The 22061-nt window shown below is 45.6% G+C and overlaps 1 protein-coding gene and 1 non-coding gene across 6 annotated transcripts in view; one reads left to right on the top strand and one right to left on the bottom strand.

Annotated features, from left to right (window-relative positions):
- Positions 1 to 22061, top strand: part of SHQ1 (SHQ1, H/ACA ribonucleoprotein assembly factor) — a 152665-nt gene that overhangs the window by 20883 nt on the left and 109721 nt on the right. For all 5 annotated transcript variants that reach the window (XM_029051871.1, XM_029051873.2, XM_029051870.1 and 2 more), the window contains one exon: positions 17989 to 18143. In XM_029051871.1, the coding sequence (XP_028907704.1) occupies positions 17989 to 18143 (155 nt within the window). The remainder of the gene's footprint in view (positions 1 to 17988; positions 18144 to 22061) is intronic.
- LOC114806997 lies at positions 5401 to 5537 on the bottom strand. The gene has a single exon (XR_003755050.1). It is a non-coding gene; the product is annotated as a small nucleolar RNA SNORA7 (small nucleolar RNA).

The raw sequence follows: 22061 nt of genomic DNA, 5'->3' as shown, positions 1-22061 counted from the left end.
AAGGTTATCAGGTTGTCCCACATGTGACTCACATTCTCAGTCTCCATTTTACAGATGAGATAACTGAGGCACAGTGAAGTGACTTGCCCAAAGTCACACAGCTGACAAGTGGTGGAGCCGGGATTATAACTCATGAACTCTGACTCCCAAACCCATGCTCTTTCCACTAAGCCACGCTGCATGTGCTTGAGTCCCTGTCCCACTTGCTGCTCACAGCTCGGTAGGAGGGAATAGGATCTAGTCCCCATTTTACAGATGAGGTAGCAAACAGAGAAGCGACGATGTGACTTGTCCAAGGTCCCAAGGCAGACGATCAGTAGAGTCGGGATTAGAACCCGGGTCTTCTGACTCCCAGGCCCATGCTCTTTCCACTGGGCCAACCTACTAATTTAAGGGATGCCGCCTTTTTTATCTTCAAAAAGAAAGGGGAGAGGGTTAAATGTGGACCAGAGTGTGAGTGCTCACTGCTCTCCATCACTGGCAAGATCTTAAGTCAGAGTCCTCCTGGAAAACATCATTAACCATGCCTTCCCAAAATCACAGTTATAGATTTCTCCCATCACAGCATGGCAGAGCAGGAGCAATCTCTGCTGCACAGTTCATTCATATTTATTGAGCGCTTGCTGTGTGCAGAGCACTGTACCAAGCAGTTGGAAGTACAAATCGGCAACACATAGAGACCATCCCTGCCCACAACGGGCTCACAGTCTTCAAGGAGGGAGGAAACATTTAAAGACAATGAAGGTAAAGAAAGCAAATCATGAGCTTCGGGAAATGATCAGATTGAGGCACATAGAAACTGGTGCCAGGTTTTGTTAGAGCAAATCCAAATTTGTGATTAAAGGGGACTAATTGAAGATTTTAACTTTCCAAATGAAGAGTCATTTTTCCTTAACTTTAAATTCTGGAGTTGATACTGTATAGGCCTTAATCAATGAAAAGGAAAAAAAAAATTGGCAACTTGTGATTCCGTTGTTGGGTAGGGATTGTCCCTACCTGTTGCCAAATTTACTTTCCAAGCGCTTAATACAGTGCTCTGCACACAGTAAGCGCTCAATAAATACGACTGACTGAATGAATGAATGGTCTCCATAGTTTTGGCTACATGACAATGAAATTGATCCAGCCCTGGATAAATGTCCTTTTTTCCTTCTTAAAATTTTTGAGTTGAGGGAACAGCAAGACGTAGATAGTGTGCACTAATAACACCTTAAAAAGAAAACATTTGACACCAGCAGTAGACCTAGGCAACTACTAAATGTTTGGCTTCTCTGAGAAGATCCTAAGATTGCTCCTCAACAGGATTGGCTGCGTGTGCACAGTACGTGCTTAATAAATACGACTGATAGATCAGAAGGGGAGGGCATTAATTCAGTTGTATTTGAGTGCTTACTGTGTGCAAAGCACTGTACTAAGCGCTTGGGAAAGTGCAGTATAACAGCAAATAGACACATTCCTGCCCACAGTGGGGTCACAGTCTAGAGGGGGTAGCAGACCTTAATATAAATAGATAAATTGCAAAAACACAGATAGATACGTATGTGCTGTGGGGATGGGAGGGAGGATGAATGAAGGAGCAAATAAAAGCGGAGGGATTGGGAGAAGAGGAGAGGAGGGCTTAGTCAGGGAAGGCTTTTTGGAGATGTGGGGAAGCAGTGTGGCTCAGTGGAAAGAGCCTGGGCTTCGGAGTCAGAGGTCATGGGTTCGACTCCCGGCTCTGCCACTTGTCAGTTGTGTGACTGTAGGCAAGTCACTTAACTTCTCTGTGCCTCAGTTACCTCATCTGTAAAATGGGGATTAACTGTGAGCGTCACGTTGGACAACCTGATTACCCTTTATCTACCCCAGCGCTTAGAACAGTGCTCTGCACATAGTAAGCGCTTAACAAATACCAACATTATTATTATTATTCAATAAGGTTTTGAAGTGGGGGAGGGCAATTATCCCTTTGATATGAGGAGGGAGGGTGTTCCGGACCAGAGGTAGGATGTGGGCGAGAGGTTGGTGGCGAGATTGAGATGGAGCTACAGTGAGAAGGTTAGCATTAGGGGAGCTAAGTGTGAGAGCTGGGTTATAGTAGGAGAGTAGCGGGGTCAGGTAGGAAGGGGCAAGGTGATTAAATACTTTAAAGCCAATGGTGAGGAGTTTTTATTGGATGTGGAGGTGGATGGGCAGCCACTGGAGTTTCTTGAGGAGTGGGGAAACATGATCTGAACGTTTTTGAAGGAAAATGACCCGGGCAGCGGATGGAGTATGGATTGGAGTGGGGAGAGGCAGGGAAGTCAGCAAGGAGGCTGATTCACTAATCAAGGTGGGATAGGATAAGTGCTTGCATGATTGTGGTCGCAGTTTGGATGGAGAGGAAGGGGTGGATTTTGGCAATATAGTGACGGTTGAACTCATCTGATCCTTTCCCCTTCACCGATGGAGCAAAGCAGGGCTCCGGTGTCATTCAACTTCTTTTGCTCAGCCACGTTTGAGGATGCAAAAGGGGAATCTAAGAAGCATGTGCCACAGTATCAATCAGTGGTATTTATTGAGTGCTTATGTAGGCAGAGCGTTGTATGAGACATTTGGCAAAGCACAGCAGAGCTGGTAGATGCGAGTCTAATAATAATAGTAATAATGATAATAATGGCATTTGTTAGGCATTTACTGTGTTTCCGGCACTGTACTAAGCGATGGGCTGGGTACACGATAATTGGGTCAGACACAGCCCCCTTCCCATATAGGGCTCAAAGTCTGCTTCCCCATTTTACAAATGAGGGAACTGAGGCACAGAGAAATTAAGTGACTTGCCCAAGGCCACTTAGACAAGTGGCGGAGCCGGGATTAGAACCCAGGTCCTCTGGCTCCCAGGCCTGTCCTCTTTCCACTGGGCCATACTGCTTCTCTAGAGGAGATGGACATTAAAATAGATCTTGGATAGGTGAAATAGGAGAGTACAACACAGTCCTCTGGGCAACAACTCAACAAGCTGGGAACATCAGAAATTCCTGAATCACTCAGACAGGCTTTCCTATATACTGCTGATAAAGAAGGCACATTCCCTGTTCCCAGAGCTTACACTCTAAAGGGGAGGCAGACATAAAAATATTTACAAATAGGGCAATCAGAATAAATAGACCGTGGATTTGATTATACATGTATTCACAAGTGCTAGAGGAGGGTGTAAACAAACAGGTAGGTGCTAGAGGCGACGTGATTGGGTTTATGTGACTTGAGCTTTGGGAGTCAATTAGCAGAAGCTTGTTGGAGGTGGAATTTTAAGGGGGCTTTGAACATGGGGCGAGCAAGGAGTCTGAGGCAGGCAAGGTGGGAGTAGGATACAGCCTGAACACTTCCTGCGTGCAGAGCACTGTACTAAGCACTTGGGAAAGTACCTTATAATAATAGACACATTCCCTGCCCGCAGTGGCCTTACAGTCTAGTGGGGAGGCAGACATTAAGTACATTACAGCTATGGGCATAAGTGCTATGGGGAGGAGCAAAGAGTGCAAGCAGGGAGAGTAGAAGGTTTGAGTTGTTAAGGGGCAGGGTAGTGGTGGAAAGCCTTAGAGCCAATGGAAAGGAGTGTTTGCTTGATATGGAGAGAGCTGGAGAATCATTGAACTTGGCTACTAGGTCCTAGGTGACCTTAGAGAATGCAGTTTTGGTGTTGATGAGAGAGGACAGGTTGAAAACCTGATGCTGGTCAGTCAAAGAGAGCTGGTGGAAAGAAAGCTAAGAAATTAGAGCAGTGCTTCATGCATAGTAAGCGCTTAACAAATGCCATTATTATTATTATTATTATTATTATTAAAGAACACAGGCCTGGGAGTCAGAGGACTCGGGTTTAAACTTGACTCTGATACTTGCCTGCTGTGTGACCTTGGGCAAGTCACTTCACTTCTCTGTGCATCAGTTTTCTCAACTGTAAAATGGGGATTCAATACCTGTTCTCGCTCCTACTTAGACCGTGTGTCTCATGTGAGACAGGGACCGTGTCCAACCTAATTACCTTGCATCTATCCCAGCGCCTAGAACAGTGCTTGACACACAGTAAGTGCTTAACAAGTAACATTAAAAAAAAGAGAGAGCCTATCTGGCCTGTTCCAGGAATTGGGATAGGGATTGGAGTAGGGAGATAGTCATAGCTAGAGCAGGCTGTGGGATCGAGGGTTTTTTTTGTTTTGTTTTTAGAATGGGAAGAATTGAGTCTTTTTGAAGGCAGGAGGGAAGGAAACAGCAAAACTCTTCATCTTCTCTCTCCTCCACCTCACTTTCCTTTCACATTTCATCATCATCATCTGCTGTTCTCAAGTGTGTAACCTTGGTATTATTTTTGAACCTTCCGTCACTTTTAATACCCATATTCTATCAGCAAGTCCTATCCATTTTTCCTTCCTTCCATGCTGAGAAGCAGCATGGCTTAGTGGATAACGCACGGGCCTTGGAGTCAGAAGGTCCTGGGTTCTAATCCTAGCTCCTCCACATAATAATAATAATCATGGTATTTGTTGAGCGCTTAGTATGTGCCTAGCACTGTTCTAAATGCTGGGATAGATACAAGGTAATCAGGTTGTCCCACATGAGTCTCACAGTCTTAATTCCCATTGTACAGATGAGAAAACTGAGGCACAGTGAAGTGACTTGCCCAGTCACACACCAGATAAATGGAGGAGCAGGGATTAGAACCCAAGTCCTAGGACTCCCAAGTCTGTGCTCTTTTCATTAAGCCACCATGTCTGTTGTGTGACCTTGGGCAAGTCACTTCATTTCTCTGTGCTTCAGTTCCCTCATCTGTAAAATGAGAATTGAGCGTGAGCCCCCATATGGGACAGGGATTGTATCCAACCTGATTAACTCATATGTACTCTAGTGCTTAGAACAGTGCTTGGCACATAGTAAGTGCTTAACAAGTACCATAATTATTATAATTGTTTCCAGAATCCACCCCTTCTTCTAAATCCAAAAGGCCACCACACTGGTCCAGGCACTTGTCATGCATATTCCAGCTTGTCTGCTAGGCGGCCTCCTTTTTGATTAGCCTCCAGTATCTCCCCTCTCCGGTCCAGACTCTGCTGCCGGGATCATCTTTCCAAAACCTTGATCTGCACATGTCTCTTGATGCCTTATAAACCCATTCCTCTCAGAACTTCCCAAACATTGACTTTAAGGCATTCAGTTAGCTCTGTCTTGTATTATGCTGTCAAGTCGTCTCCAACCCGTAGTGACTTCATGGACACATCTCCCCTAGAACCTCCACCTCCATCTGCAGTCGTTCTTGGAGTGTATCACTAGAGTTTTCTTGGTAAAAGTACGGAAATGGTTTACCGTTGCCTCCTTCCACCCATTCAACTTCAGTCTCTGCCCTTGACACTCTCCCATGCCTCTGCTGCCCAGCACAGGTGAGTTTTGACTTGTAGCAGATTGTCTTCCACTCCCAGCCACTGGCCAAGCTAGGAATGGAATGGGTGTGCCTCTGCTTGACTCTCCCTCCCGTAGCCGAGACCGGTAGAGTACTGGAAACTCTCCACCTGCAGCCCTGGGAGGGGAAATCAGCTCTGTACCTCCTACTTATCCACTCTTTTCTCCCACTTCACTGTAGCTCACTCTCTTGTTCCGCTCCAGATTAACCTATGCCTTGTTCTCATTACTCTCGCTGCCTACCTCTTACCCTTCCTTCCCTCTTCAGATCTAACCAACCACACAGATCTCCCCATGTTCAAAAGCTTTCCAAAAGCCCATCTCTTTCAGGACACCTTCCCCAGCTGTCATTGGGCTCTTTGGGGAGTTTACACCCGAGGGTTTCATTTTTAAAGCGGAGCAGTTGGCAAGAGCATCAGGAATTAGGGAAAGGGGTGGTGAAAGCGCTGGAGGTTTCAGGGGAGAGTTGGGGGTTGCGGACCTGGGACTCCATCAGTGGTATTTCTTGAACGTGTACCATGTGCAGAGCATTGTGCTAAGCACTTGGGGGAGTACAATATAACCGAATTGGTAGACGTGTTCCCTGCCTGTAATGAGCTTATAGTCTAGAGTCCATGGGGGAAGAATAGCGATGTTGTTGAGTGGAAGAGAGTGCTGAATTATTAGCAGGCCAGAGTGAAACTGAAATGGCAGATGTGGATTTAGCCCCTGGATCTCAGTCTACAGGAGTTAGCTCTGTGAGTACAGGAGTGGAGGAAACAGACTGGGAGATGCATTTGGTGTGAGAGAGAGCAACGGATGGGATGAAAGGGCAAGGGAGTTAAGTGTGGTGGAGTGCGTGGTGTTGAGGGTGTGGACATTCGCAGGAAGGAAGGAGTACAAGAGGGCTCTGATGTCCAGAGTATGGAGGTCATGGTATGGATTGAGTGCCAAGTTTGAGAGAGAAGGGATGGGGTGAGAAAAGCAGGTTAAAAGGTTGTGGTTGGCTAGTGGGGGGTGTCAGAGTTTTTGAGGTCAGTGTTACTTTATCTAGCCTGGAGGCATCGAAGCCTCTTATTTTCTCCCCATCAATAGGCTGACATAATGGATGGCCTTTTAGGTTTCCTTCCTACTCCCTTTGCCCTGACCTCCAGATATTCATCCTGACCCTGGGAATTAACCTGCATTGGCGTGGAGTAGTTGGCATGGGTTTGATGGGTGAGGGTCTGAGGCCTTGGGGCTGATCTTCTGTCCCTGCCCCTGTTGGTTTTGAGAGCCCAGCTTCTCCGCTGGAATGGAGTAAAGACCTTAGTCCCCCAAGGACCAGAGCTGTGCTGCCGATGCAGGATGGGGAAGGTATGGGGCTTTAAACCTTTTTCCCCAGGGGCATGCACACAGATGCACATATACAGGGGTGTAGGTCCGCACATGTCCAGAGGGGTACATACTGCCATGAGCATACACACACAGAGAAACTTGTTGACAGAGGCTCGAAGAATAATTATTATGGTATTTACCTGTTAAATTCATTCAATAGTATTTTTCAATAGTATTTATTGAGCGCTTACTATGTGCAGAGCACTGTACTAAGTGCTTGGGATGAACAAGTCGGCAACAGATAGAGACAGTCCCTGCCGTTTGACGGGCTTACAGTCTAATCACGGGCTTACAGTCTTGCTATGGGCCGAGCACTGTATTAAATGCCGGGGGAGCGACAAGAAAATCAGGTTGGAGGCAGTCCCTGTCCACGTGAGGCTCACATTGGGAGTAAGATTTAATCCCATTTTACAGATGGGAATACTGAGGCACAGAAAAGTTAAGTGACTTGCCCAAGGTCACACAAGTGGTGAAGTTAGGATTAGAACTCAGTTCCTCTGACTCCCAGGCCCGTGGTCTTTCCGCTAGGCCTTGTTGCTACACAGAAGGGATAGAGCCGAATCAATCAATCCAATGGTATTTGAGTGCTTGCTGTGTGTAGAGCACTGTGCTAAGCACTTGGGAAAATGCAGCAGAGTTGGAAGACACATTCCCTGCCCACAAGGACCTCACTGTCTAGAGGAGGAGACAGACATTAATATCATTATATTACAGATATATACAGAAATGCTGTGGGTTCAGGGTGTTCTGTTCAGGTGCTTCAAGGAGACAGAACTAGGTGCATTGATGAAGAAGGGAGGGAGACGGAAAAGAGGGCTTAATTGGGCAAGGCCTCTTGGGGCAAATGTGATTTTAATAAGGCTTTGAAGTTGGGAGACTGGTGGTCTGGTATATATGGAGGGAGAGGGGAGTTCCAGGCCAGAGGGAGGATGTGGGAAAGAGGTTAGAGGTGAGATAGATGAGATCACAGCACAGTGAACAAGCTGGGACTCAGAGTAAAGCGTGTGGGCTGGGCTGTAGTGGAAATTCTGCGAGGTAAGGTAGGAGGGAATGAGTTGATTGAGTGCTTTAAAGCCGATGGTAGAAAAGTTCTGTTTTATGTAGGTGGATGGGCAAACCCTGGAGGTTCTGGAAAGGGGATCTGGGAAGCAGAGGGAAGTATGGACTGGAGTGGGGAGAGACAGGCAGGGATGTCAGTGAGGAGGCTGATGTAGTCAAGGCAGGATGTGATAAGCAGTTGGTTCAACGTAGAACCAGTTTGGAAGGAGAGGAAAGGGCGGATTTTAGCAATGTTGTGAAGATAGAATCGTCAGGATTTAGTGACAAGAGAATATGGGAGTTGAATTGAGGAGATGAGGATGAAGCCAAGGGCTCGTGAGATAGGATAGTGGTGTTTATGATTAGGGGAACGGTGAGGAGGTTAGGGTTTGGGTGGGAAGGTGAGGGGTTCTGTTTTGAACATGCTAAGTTCAAAGTGTCAGTGGAACATCCAGGTAGAGATATTCTGAAGGCAGGAGGAAATGCAAGACTACAGAGAGGGGTCAGGGCTGGGGATGTAGATTTGGGAATCATCCATGTAAAGATAGTTGAAGCCATGGGAGCAAATGAGTTCTCCAAGGGGGTGGGAGTGGGTGTAGATGGAGAATAGAAGGGAACTCAGAACTGATCCTTGAGTGACCCCTCCCCCCCCCCAACTCTCAGGGGGTGGGAGCCAGAGGAGAAGCCTGTGAAAGATACTGAAAATCAGTCAATTAAGCAGCGTTTAAAGAGCTCAAAGAACCAAGGGAAGACAGTATCATTGTGAAGCCAAGGTTGTTTAAAGACAAGGAAAGACAGCCAAAGGAACAAAGATACCTTGGAAGAGAAGATTGAGAGCAGCGGGAGAAAACTGGGATGAGAAAGGGAAAATTATAAACTTAAGCCTGCAAAAATGAGTAAGAGGTGTCATGCCAAGGCCTAAGTAGTTTGAATTTTGTTGTCAGTGGAATGATGATCTCACAAATTGGCCGGCTCATAGTTTTGTTTATCGGCTCATTAATGGGCTGAATGGTTTTGGTGGGCATTAGTGAATATATTACAGGTTCTGGAAAGTTGTGGTTTTTTTTAACTTGTTAAAAGCTGCATGTGTTTTTTTAATCACAGTCTTTTTGGCTTATATAAAAATATCAAAATAATATGCTGCAATGAATTGTATTATGGCAGGGGCACTTAGATTCTAGGGATCCCATCACACTTATTTCCCATTATTGCATCAGCCTTCTCTCTGATCTCCCTTCCTCCTGTCTCTCCCCGCTCCAGTCTATTCTTCATTCCGCTGCCCGGCTCATCTTCCTGCAGAAACGCTCTGGGCATGTCACTCACCTCCTTAAAAACCTCCAGTGGTTGCCTATCAACCTCCGCATGAAACAATAACTTCTCACTCTAGGCTACAAGGCTCTCCATCACCTTGCCCCCTCCTACCTCTCCTCCCTTCTCTCTTTCTACTGCCCACCCCGCACGCTCCGCTCCTCTGCCGCCCACCTCTCACCGTCCCCCGTTCTCGTCTGTCCCGCTGTCGACCCCTGAGCCACATCCTCCCGCTGTTCTGGAATGCCCTCTCTCTTCACCTCTGCCAAACTAACTCTCTTCCCCTCTTCAAAGCCCTACTGAGAGCTCACCTCCTCCAAGAGGCTTTCCCAGACTAAGCTTCCCCTTCTCCCTCTGCTCCCTCTGCTGCCTCTCTGCCCCCCCTTCACCTCCCCTCAGCTAAGCCCCCTTTCCCCCCCTTTCCCTCTGCTCCTCCCCCTCCCTTCCCCTCAGCACTGTGCTCATCTGCTCATTTGTATATATTTTTATTACCCTATTTATTTTGTTAATGAGATGTACATCCCCTTGATTCTATTTATTGCTATTGTTTTAATGAGATGTACATCCCCTTGATTCTATTTATTGCTATTGTTTTTGTCTGTCTCCCCCGATTAGACTGTAAGCCCGTCAATGGGCAGTGACTGTATCTGTTGCCGATTTGTACATTCTAAGCGCTTAGTACAGTGCTCTGCACATAGTAAGCGCTCAATAAATACTATTGAATGAACACTCTCTGGCAGATCACACACAAGATCAGCAGTGAAGTAGATTTCTAATACCCCAGATTAGTCCGATCCCTGCTTGTAAAGGTTGGTGAGCAAATATTAAAGACGTAAAACACTCAATTCTGTTATTACACGGGTTTTCTCTACCACTATCTGCTGGAATGTGACGGCAGAATTAGGAAACATCCTTCTGATAACTTGGGTCTTTCTGGATATGGTATGGCTTGCCATTTAAAGCAGTTGAGGACACGTTCATTCATTCATTCAGTAGTATTTATTGAGCGCTTACTATGTGCAGAACACTGTTCTAAGCGCTTGGAATGAACAAGTCGGCAACAGATACAGTCCCTGCCGTTTGACGGGCTTACAGTCTAATCGGGGGAGACAGACCAGAACGATGGCAATAAATAGAGTCAAGGGGAAGAACATCTTGTAAAAACAATGACAACTAAATAGAATCAAGGCGATATACATTTCATTAACAAAATAAATAGGGTAATGAAAATATATACACTTGAGCAGACGAGTACAGTGCTGAGGGGATGGGAAGGGAGAGGGGGAGGAGCAGAGGGAAATGGGGGGAAAAGAGGGTTAAGCTGCGGAGAGATGGGGGGGGTACAGGGAGTAGAGGGAGAAGGGGAGCTCAGTCTGGGAAGGCCTCTTGGAGGAGGTGAGTTTTGAAGTAGGGTTTTGAAGAGGGGAAGAGAATCAGTTTGGCGGAGGTGAGGAAGGAGGGAGTTCCAGGACCGCGGGAGGACGTGGCCCGGGGGTCGACGGCGGGATAGGCGAGACCGAGGGACGGTGAGGAGGTGGGTGGCAGAGGAGCGGAGCGTGCGGGGTGGGCAGTAGAAAGAGAGAAGGGAGGAGAGGTAGGAAGGGGCAAGGTGATGTAGAGCCTTGAAGCCTAGAGTGAGGAGTTTTTGTTTTGAGCGGAGGTTGATAGGCAACCACTGGAGGTGTTTAAGAAGGGGAGTGACATGCCCAGATCGTTTCTGCAGGAAGATGTCATCACGTGTGTGATGACTTCCTTAAGGTGGGTTTTGTACAGCACAACCCCACGTTTGAAGGGAAGCAGCGTGGCCTAGTGGAAAATTCAGCACAGGCCTGGGAGTCAGAGGACACAAGTGCTAATCCTGGCTCTGCTACCTGTCTGCTGTGTGACCTTAGGCAAGTCACTTTACTTCTCTGAGCCTCAGTTTCCTCAGCTGTAAAAGCAGGGATTCAGCACCTGTTTTTCTCTCATAGCTAGGCTGTAAGCACCATATGGGATGGGACTGTGTCCAATCTGATTAATTAGTATCTATCCCAGTGCTTAGAACAGTGCTTGACACATAGTAAATGCATCATAAATACCATCATTACTCCTAATCAGTCACTGGTATTTATTAAGGTTCTTCTGCATACTAAATAGTAAAGACTAAGTGAATACCTGGTTATGAGTCCAAGATGTACCTATTCTGAACACGACATCAAGTTCAGCCCTTTTTTATCATTCTTCAAATGATAAATGAAGTCCAGTATAAATGATAGCCCAGTATTTAGCTCAGTTATTTGTAGGTGATTTTCTTCCAGTTATTTTGCTCTTAAGTGACATTTTGGCATGCTTATTCAAGACTAGCTCTGTTGAGCCAGAGTTGATGAACCACTTGGTGGGCTGTGTCCTGAGCAGCGTGGCTCAGTGGAAAGAGCACGGGCTTTGGAGTCAGAGGTCATGGGTTCAAATCCTGGCTCGGCCACTCGTCAGGTGTGTGACTTTGGGCAAGTCCTTTAACTTCTCGGTGCCTCAGTTACCTCATCTGTAAAATGGGGATTAAGACAGTGTGCCCCACGTGGGACAACCTGATTCCCCTGTGTCTACCCCAGAGCTTAGAACAGTGCTCGGCACATAGTAAGCGCTTAACAAATACCAACGTTATTATTATTATTATTTTCTGCAGATTCATGTGGGTCACTTGTTCCTTCTCCCTTTATGATGTCTGCCTTCTTGGGATTTTGAGGAGCAGCTTCGTGTAGTGGATAGAGCACGGGCCTGGGAGTCTGAAGGTCGTGGGTTCTACTCCCGGTTCCTCCACTTGTCTACTGTGTGACCTTGAGCAAGTAAATTAACTTCCTGGGCCTTGGTTACCTCATCTAGAAAATGGAGATCCAGGCTGTGAGCCCCATAGGGCAGGGACTTGATTAGCTTGTATCTGTCCCAGCACTTAATATAGTGCTGGCACATGATAAGTGCTTGACAAATGGCATTATTATTATTATTACTGGTTAGTCCCATTCTGGCTATGTTGTGTAATATTTCATAGTAATAGTGTTAAGTGCTTACCATGAGCAGAGCGCTGTATTAAGTGTGGGGAAAGAATACACAAATGGGAATTAGACACAGTCCCTGTAATAATAGTAATAGTGTTGATTGAGTGCTTACTGTGTGAAGAGCACTGGGATGGAATACACCGTGGGATTAGAGATGCTTAGAACAGTTCTTGAAACATGGTAATCACTTAGCAAATACCTTAAAAAAAATTAGACATGCTCCTTGGCACCTGGAGTGTTCACGATCTAAAAATAAGGAGCAACGAGACAGGTTCAGTCAATCAGTTGCATTTATTGGGCTCTTGTGCGCAGGACACTGTCCTAAGCGCTTGGGAGAGTTGATAGATGTGTTCCCTGCCCACAGTGAATTTACAGCCTAGAGGGAGAGAGACATGAATATAAATAAATTATGGATACGTACATAAGTACCGGGGGACTGAGAGAGGGATGAATAAAGAGTGCAAATCCAAGTTCAAAAGCGAACAGAAGGGAGTGGGAGAAGAAATGAGGGCTTAGTCGGGGAAGACTTTTTGGAGGAGATGTGATTTTAATCAGGCTTTGAGGGTGGGGAGAGTGATTGTCAGATGTGCAAAGGGAGGGAGTTCCAGGCCAGAGAAACGAGGTGGGCGAGGGGCTGATGGTGAGATAGATGAGAAATTGGTACAGTAAGTAGGTTGGCATTAGAGGAGCCAAGTCTGTGGGCTGGGTTGTGGTAGGAGAGTAGCAAGGTGAGGTAGGAGGCGGCAAAGTGATTGGGTGTTTTTAAAGCCTATGGTGAGGAATTTCTGTTTGAGGGGGTGGACGGGCAACCACTAGAGGTTCTTGAGTCATGGGGAAATATTATCTGAATGTTTTTGTAGGAAAATGATCCAGGCAGCAGAGTGAAGTTTAGACCGGAGTGGGGAGAGGCAGAAGGCAGGGAGATCAGCAAGGAGGCTGATGCAGTAGTCAAGGTGGGATAGGATGAGTGATTTGAATTATTGTGGTAGCAGTTTGGATGGAGAGGAAAGGGCAGATTTTAGTAGTGTCATGAAGGTTGAACCGACAGGCTTTGGTGACATGTTGAATATGTGGGTTGAATGAAAGCACTTACATATCTGTAATTATTCATTTATATTAATGTTTGTCTCCCCCTCTAGACTGTGAGCTTGTTGTGGGCAGAAAATGTCAGTTCTTATTTTGTACTCTCCCAAGCACTTAGTACAGTGCTTTGCAAACAGTAAGCCCTCAATAAATATGAATTAATGAATGAATGAAAGAAATGAATCAAAGATATCAGTAATGGGCTTGTGAGACAGGAAGGATGGTGGTGCTGTCTACAGTGATGGGAAATTCACAGGGAGGTCGGGGTTTGGGTGGGAAGACGGGGGTCCTGTTTTGGGTGTGTTAAGTTTGAGGTGTCACTGAGGACAAGAAGAGATGTCCTGAAGGCAAGAGGAAATGTGAGGCTGCAAAGGAGAGATGTCAGGGCTGGAGAGGTAGATTTGGGGATCATCCACGTAGAGATGGTAGTTGAAACCATGGGAGCAAATGAGTTCTCCAAGGGAGTGGGTGTCGATAGAGAATAGAAGGGGACCCAGAACTGAGCCTTGAGAGGCTCCCACAGTTACAGCCTGAGAGGCAGAGGAGAAACTCACAGAAGGAATTGAGACGCTAAGAGACGAGACAGTAAAACAGCATAAAAATAAAAGTCCAGATCAGTATGGTGCTGAGGCTCAGGCCACAGTGACCGCTGTGGCGGCAACTGTCCCGTTCTTTCTGAGATCTCGTGGAGACGGCGTCGTGCTGTCTGCTTTTCCCTCCGGGATCGAGGAAGGCAGTTGGGAATGGAGGACCCTGGCATCATCAACAACAGTCCAAGTTTGTTGATTCATTCAGTCATATTCATTGAGCTCATACTGTGTACAAAGCACTGTACTAAGCGCTTGGGAGAGTACAGTATAACAATAGACACATTCCCTGCCCACCGCGAGCTCACAGTCCACACAGGCAGCCCTAAAGGAGCCTCTTTTGGAATATCGGGTGAGTTTTTTGGTGTGTTCTTAGTGTAGGAGTAAATCCTGACACATTCATTTCAGCCATCTTTGTGGAGGAATTCCGTAGGAGTCCTGAAGATAGTGCGCCATTATTTTATTAGAGATGTAATCACTTTGCTTATGGAGAAGGTCTGTAGCTAACCCTCTCCAGTTGGCCTTGCTCAAAATTGAAGTTTCTATACACTGGTACTAAATTGAGGTTGTAATTGCTGGCACTGGAATTGCTCCTTAGGCAGGAGAGAGAAGGGGAATAGATTCTTATGTCAGCTTTACTAATAACTTCTATTTATTATCAGTAAAGGCTAGAAGGATTATAGCCTCTTCTCAGTTCTGAACTGTTAATTCTGAGGTGATTTTAAGGAGTGGCCCAGGCTATGACCAAGTTTTCAATCTGATTATTTTTTTTATACCCCAGGTGACATTGTTGGTATTAATATAGTCCATAAAGCCAGCATGCTCTCTTGATCTAGATTCTCTGAATGTATAAGAGCAAAATTTCCTCCTGGAGTGCTTGTATGTTTTTGGGATTTTTTTTTTGTTGTCACTTCATATTTTTGGGGTTGTTTTTGGTTTTTTTTCCTCTCCCCTGCTTTTTGCAAGGAAATGGAAAAGACATTCCCAACCCTGAATGTCAGTCTAGACATCATACTCGACTGTGGTTTAATATAAGGATTGAGATCTCAGAGATATCCCATTCTTTCATCACAATTACTTCCTTCCAGCCAAATTGCAGTGTGTGTTGGGTACCGGTGAATGGTGGGGACGAAGTGTATTTGGTTCAGTGGAAACCATCACTGCTGCTCCAAAGACAGCTCAAGTACATGTCCTCAATTGCTGGGACCTAACTTTCCCATCAGCCATTGACGTCTGAGCAGTGCCCACCTCAAATGGCAAAGGGCCAAAAAAGGTGGACAAATTGTCCAAGAGGTCCTCGGTGTGATACCCGTGGGTACAATCTTCATGTCAGAGGTATCATCTTTGAATGCAGTGCTGTAGTGTACAGTTCTTAGGGTTTTGGCAAATTGATAGTACTGAGTACAGCGCAATAACAAGGAGTGGCAAGAGTTGAAAGCATTTTGCTAGTCCCTTTCTAAACGCCATCTTAGGGCTGTGCCCCCGGCCTGCCTCACCTGATAATGGCAGAGAAGGACTTAAGCAATAGCAGCAGCAGCATTCAGTAGTATGTATTGAGTGCTGACTATGTGCAGAGCACTGTACTAAGCACTTGGAATGTACAATTCGGCAACAGAGACAATCCCTGCCCAATGATGGGCTAGCAGCAGCACTTGTGCTGTTGGGGTGGGAGCCATTGAACTCTGGACAGCCCTCCCTGTATGATAAGGAGTCTCTAAGAGGCTCCTTCAACCACATGTTTGTGAAGTTTTATTGTGTTCATCACTGTTCTTAGAGTGGGGAAGTAGCTTGGCCTAGTGGATAGAGCACGGGCCTGGGAGTCAAAGTGACGTGGATTCTAATCCCAGCTCCTCCACTTGTTCTTTTATTCATTCAATCGAATTTGTTGAGCTCTTATTGTGTGCAGAGCACTGTACTAAGTGCTCGGAAGAGTACAGTGCAACAGTAAACAGACACAATAAAATAAAATAAATATTGGTATTTGTTAAGCGCTTACTATGTGCCGAGCACTGTTCTAAGCGCTGGGGTAGACACAGGGGAATCAGGTTGTCCCACTTGGGGCTCACAATCTTAATCCCCATTTTACAGATGAGGTAACTGAGGCACCGAGAAGTTGTGACTTGCCCAAATTCACACAGCTGACAAGTGGCTGAGCCGGGATTCGAACCCATGACCTCTGACTCCAAAGCCCGTGCTCTTTCCACTGAGCCACGCTACATTCCCTGCCCACAATGAGTTTACGGTCTAGAGGTGGGAAGACATTAAAATAAATAAACCACAGATATGTACCTAAGTGCTGTGGGGCCGGAAGAGGGGATGAACAAAGGGAGCAAGTCAGGGCGATGCAGAAAGGAGTGGGAGAAGAGGAAAGGGGGGCTTAGTCAGGGAAGGCCTCTTGGAGGAGATGTGCCTTCAATAAGGCTTTGAAGGTGGGGGAGAGTAATTGTCAGATTTGAGGAGGGAGGGCATTCCAGGCGAGAGGCGAGAAATGGGCGAGGGCTTGGTGGTAAGGTAGATGAGATCGAGGCACAGTGAGAACGTTGGCATTAGGGGAGCGAAATGTGCAGTCTGGTTGTAGTAGGAGAGTAGCGAGGTGAGGTAGGAGGGGGCAAGGTGATCGAAAGCTTTAAATCCAATGGTGAAGAGTTTATGTTTGTGGTGGTCGATGGGCAACCACTGCACTTTCTTGAGGAGTGGGTGAACATGTCCTGAACGTTTCTGTAGAAAAATTATCTGGGCATTCTTCCCCAGCTCTTAAATACAGTGCTTTATACACAGTACATGCTCCATAAATACCAGGGAATGAATGAATGATGGACATATGTGGGACAGGGATTGTGTCCAGCCTGATTATCTTATATCTACCCCAGTGCTTAGAACAGTGCTGACACATAGTAAGCGCATAACTAATCAATTAATCATATTTATTGAGCGCTTACTGTGTGTTGAGCACTGAACTAAACAGCTTGGGACAGTACAGTATAACAGTTGGTAAACACATTCCCTGCCCACACCCAGCTTACAGTCTAGAGGGGGAGACAGACAATATGAATAATTTACGGATATATACATAAGTGCTGTGGGGCAGAGGGAGGGGTGAATAAAGGTTGCAAGGGCAAATACCATGATTTGTTGTTTATTATACAATAGGCATTTGTATCAGAAAATAGTAACCGTAGTGTCTTTGAACCATCCACCCCCTAACCAGACATTCACTTTCATCAAGTCAGTGGTTACTCTAACATTTTCTTCCTTTAGTATGAAGTTCTTCAAGAACACCACTTCCACAATTCAGGAAAATTTCCTATAATTAGTATGTGTAAATCAAATATATTCGGCATACACTGTACTCAGAAAGTTAAGTTTAAAATCCCCCCTATTGAAATGTTTGCTAAATGAAATAACATGTAAAAGTGTATGAGCTTTTCTCAAAAAGGCTCTGTGAATCAGTACTTAATTTTCATGGGGTGCAAGGGTGTTGAAAATGGAAAAAATTATGAATATTGATTGAGGAAACATTTGAGAACTCTGAGCTGTTTGAATGAAATTGAGAGAAATTCAACATATCCTCCATCATAAATGTTTCCAAAGTGTCTCATATTTAAGTTACAGAAGCAGCTTCATTGTTGAAATGCAGTGCAACTTTATTGTCCGGGGTATGTCATATCACAGATCGCATCAGTGATTGGCTATGGACAAATGAGGGGGTGTCTTCATTGTACCCCAAAAGCTTACAATCAATCCTTAGCTTTCAAAATGCTGCCCAGTTTTAAGATTTTATACCCTCAGAACCAAATGGAACGGGGATATAATTTAACATTGGGGTTTGGAGATTTTAAGTTACAGCAACAAAATATATTCATTCTTTCTTTTGGCCTTGATGAGACTGGAAATAGTCCCTTTCTACAGGTTAACTTTCTCCTTTATTATGACTTTAACAATGTTTTACATTTGCCTAAGTATGTAGAATTAATAGAGTAAAGCATGGAGTATAAATTAAGAAAATTATTGAGATCCCCAGGGAAATCATGGTTTGAGTTTCCTTATTAGAGTGTTAATCTTTGTGAAATTACTAATTAAGACTTTCACCAATTTGAATGTTCTAATAAGAGATGAGTATTCTTTTTTGAGGTAAATCCTTGAATTTTTAATGTTTTTTTTTTTTAATTTTTTAGTTTCTTTTTCTGAAGAGGAGAAATATCAGTTGAGAAACTTCACAAATAAATCTTATCTGTTGGATAAGGGAGCACATCATCAAGTATACCTTAGTTTGGTTGACATTCTTTTGGCATATTCCTATGAAATGTGTGTAACTGAAGGAGAGAAGAATGTAAGTATATACAGATTAGCTCCATTCTAAATGAAGTTTTAGTAAGATGTGTAGTCACGTGGGTGTTGGTAGTTCATAAAAGTTCAAACGGAAAGACCCCAACTAAGAAAATAGTCTAGTGATCTTATGACTCCTCTTAGCTTTGTTTATTTAAATATTCATTAGGCATCTGGTGGGTAATCCGAGGTAATGGAGGATGATGTCAGACCACAACAAAAGCTGCTATGACTACACTCCTTTCATTCATTCAGTTGTATTTAAGTGCTTAATAATAATAAAAAATAATTATGGTATGAAGCGCTTACTATGGGCCAAGCATTGTTCTAAGCGTGGGGGTAGATTCAAGGTAATCAGGTTGTCCCAAGTGGGGCTCACAGTCTTAATCCCCATTTTACAGATGAGGTAACTGAGGCACAGAGAAGTTAAGTGACTTGCCCAAAGTCACACAGCTGACAAGTGGCGGAGCTGGGATTAAAACCCATGACCTCTGACTCGCACTCTTTCCACTAAGCCATGCTGCTTCTCATAATCTCTTAATGTGTGCAGAGCATTGTACTAAGTGTTTGGGAGAGACAGCACAACAGTAAACAGTGATAATCCCTGCCCACAACGAGCTAACTCTTCCAGAGGTGTAGGTCATCTAATGCGTCCTGCTAGGAGACACATAACCAACTCTCAGCTGCAGGCATTCCACCCATACCGCAGAGAGTTTGCTTACTTGGTAGAACCCACATTTTTGTTGTGGTTACCCAGAGCTTGTGTCAAGTACCTTTTGGCTCTCCACGCTCCCAAGTACCTTATGGCACTTTCCAGTGGCCTCACTTTGTGACTGTTCTAAAATATTGTCCAGTAGGTTCAGATAACTTTTATGGCTCCAGGCAATTACATGATAAAAGATGAACAATGGCAAACCTGTGGTATAATTTTTTTCCAGTGGGCGACAAACTTAGAGGAACTGTTTTCAGCCTTTCATAAGGTTTTTCTCTTGTAGGATACACAGTCTGTCTTGGCTCTTCTGGTGTTGGAAGTGGCCATCAGGGCTCAAAATGGGACCTTTGTGACTTAATAATGATGGTGCTTTTTAAGTACTTAGGGAAGCAGCGTGGCTCAGTGGAAAGAGCCTGGGCTTCGGAGTCAGAGGTCATGGGTTCGACTCCTGGCTCTGCCGCTTGTCAGCTGTGTGACTGTGGGCAAGTCACCTAACTTCTCTGTGCCTCAGTTACCTCATCTGTAAAATGGGGATTAACTGTGAGCCTCACATGGGACAACCTGATTACCCTGTATCTACCCCAGCACTTAGAACAGTGCTCTGCACATAGTAAGCGCTTAACAAATACCAACATTATTATTATTATTAGTATGTGCCAAGCACTGTGCTAAGGGTTGGGTTAGATACAAGTTAATTACAAGGTCCCTGTCCCACATGGGGCTCACACTCTTAATCTTCATTTGACAGATGAGGTAACTAAGGCCCAGAGAAGTTAAGTGATTTGCCCAAGGTCACACAGCAGACATGGGGTGGAGCCGGGATTAGAACTCAAGTCCTTCTGACTCCCGGGCCCGTGCTCTAACCACTAAGCCACGCTGCTGCTTCTGCTGATCTTGGCAGCCACCCTAATCTGGCATCTGTAGGCTTTGAGAGGATGAGGCTGCGCCACCAGTGTGTTGATAGCGATGGTAGGGGAGAGAGGGGAAGTTGACCCCGCCACCTCCCAGGTCATTGTGGCCAGAGCTTTACCCTTCCAAGAAACATAGCTGTGGGTGATGGGAGTGGGGTGGCATCCTTGGTAGTGGAAGCCGCTGCCTGGCAACTAATCCGGTTTTGTCAGAGCAACCAGATGGTGATCCTGTCTTCTGTCCATTTCACCACCTGGAGATCCACCCTTCCTCCCCCCATTCCTTCCCTTAAAGGAGGTGAGACTGCAATAGTTACAAGCTGAACTTCCCAAGGGAAGGAGGAACTTATGCTAGTTTTCTGCCCTATCTTCTCTGCCTCCTCTGCTGCCCCCATCCTCCCTCTTTTTTTCCTCTGATCTTCCTCCTAGGTTTTCCATTCCTCCCAAAACACTATTTGGCATCTCAGGATTATCCTTTATGTCTCCATTCCCGGCTCTTATCTCCCTCCTCTCCCACAACTTGATTCTTCTGTGGTCTGTGGAATCCTCCTTCCATCGTGGGCAAACACTGTCTCATCTTTGCCCGTCTCCTGACCAGCTCACTCTGTCTCCTCACCATCAGTCACCAAGACCAAGCTCTTGCCTGACGACTGTTTCCCAGCTAAACTCTCTCAAAGGGGACCTCACATTTTATCATTCTTCTTATTTCACTGGGAAAAGGGGAGGAGTCAGCCTGTTCCTTTTGGGTCCCCTCTCTTTTTTCCTCTTTCTCCTCTTTTCAATCCCACATTATTCGTTTTTACCACCCTTTACAACTACTCATAGCCATGACCAACCATCCCGCCTCTGCATTTCCATCTGATTTGGATGGTGCCTTTCTCTCCTTCCTTCTCTTATTGTGATCCCTGGAGAGAGTGGTCTCAGAGCAAAAGATGAAGAAATGGGATTGTAGAGGGTCAAGAAGGGAGTTGGATGAGAGAATGTGCAGACAGCAGGCACCTACAGCTCATGCAAGAAGTTCGGATGGGAAGAGGTGATAGAGCATGCAGCGGGATCCATTGTAGTTTTTTTGGTTTCTTTGATAAAGGATTGGGAAGACCTGGGGGTGGTTTTAGGCAGAGGGGAAGATGCTCTCAGAGATGAATGGTTAAAAATTGTAGTTGCGGGGGAGAGGAGGAGAAGAGTGGGTGCAAATGTGTTTAGACGTTGGGAAGTGGTGGAAATCAATGCTGAAGGCAGGCGGGAGATCTCCTTTTGAGAGACAACTGAGAAGGATGAGAGTTGTACTGTGGATTGAAGTGAGTTGGGAAGCTCATGCTTTACAGTTTCCACTTTGTCAAAATATTTGGCATCGGGCCAAGAAGGACACTGGGCACCTCAGAAGAGAGTTAAAGGTCTTTAGGTCTTGGATGTGGGAGTTCAAGGGAGGAGATGTAACACGGCTGTCCCAGAAGAGAGGGCAGAGAGCACGTGACGGAGTACACTATAGTAATAAACGGACATATTCGCTGCCCACAAGGAGCTTACAGTCTTGGGTCACGATGGCCTGGGAGAGGAAGGGGGTCTAGAGATTGGAATTCTCTTTGGGAAAGAGAGCAATTTTGCAGGCTTTGTGGGCAGTGGGGAGAGAAGACAGATTAGGAGGTTGTGGTTGTAGTTATTCAAGGGTTGGTGAGGTTACAAGTGGCCCAGTGATGAGTGATGATGAAATCTAGTATGTGTCCAAGTTGGTGAGTGACTGAGGTGGGGTGGAGCAGGAGGTCTGCAGAGTTGAGAAGTGAGAGGAAGCAAGTGACTAGAGAGGTCATGGGGAACATCTACTTGGATGTCGAAATGCCCTGAGGATCAGTATAAGGAAAGAGGAAAGCATGAAAGCTGTGAGAGTTCCACCCATAAAAGCCAAGGTGGAGCAGGGAAGCTGTAGATGACCACAACTGGTAATTGGAATGGGTTGTAGGGATGGATGACATGGACTTCAAAAAAAAAAAAAAACCATGAAGATTAGAGATGAAGGGATTGGGGGATGATAGCCTTGGACTCCGATTCTCTTTTGCCTTGATTTTCAGGCTCCCACATTCTTCTTCTGACTGGAAACTAAGCTGTGCCCCAAAACTCGGCCTAGCTTTGTGCTCTGTCCCACACTCCAAATGTCCCCGTGACCCTCCCTCCCCTGGCCCATGCCTTTCTTTCCAATCTCCCGACTGCAAGCACTTCCCCAAACTTTAAGTTCAAAGATCCAGCCTCTCAACCCTGTCTCATCCAGGCCTTGGACCTTGGTGTTTTCACTGTCAATGAAGTCTAG

The sequence above is a fragment of the Ornithorhynchus anatinus genome, chromosome X1 (genome assembly GCF_004115215.2).
Source record: "Ornithorhynchus anatinus isolate Pmale09 chromosome X1, mOrnAna1.pri.v4, whole genome shotgun sequence".
Lineage (NCBI taxonomy): Eukaryota > Metazoa > Chordata > Mammalia > Monotremata > Ornithorhynchidae > Ornithorhynchus > Ornithorhynchus anatinus.
This window is presented reverse-complemented; position numbering and strand designations above follow the sequence as displayed.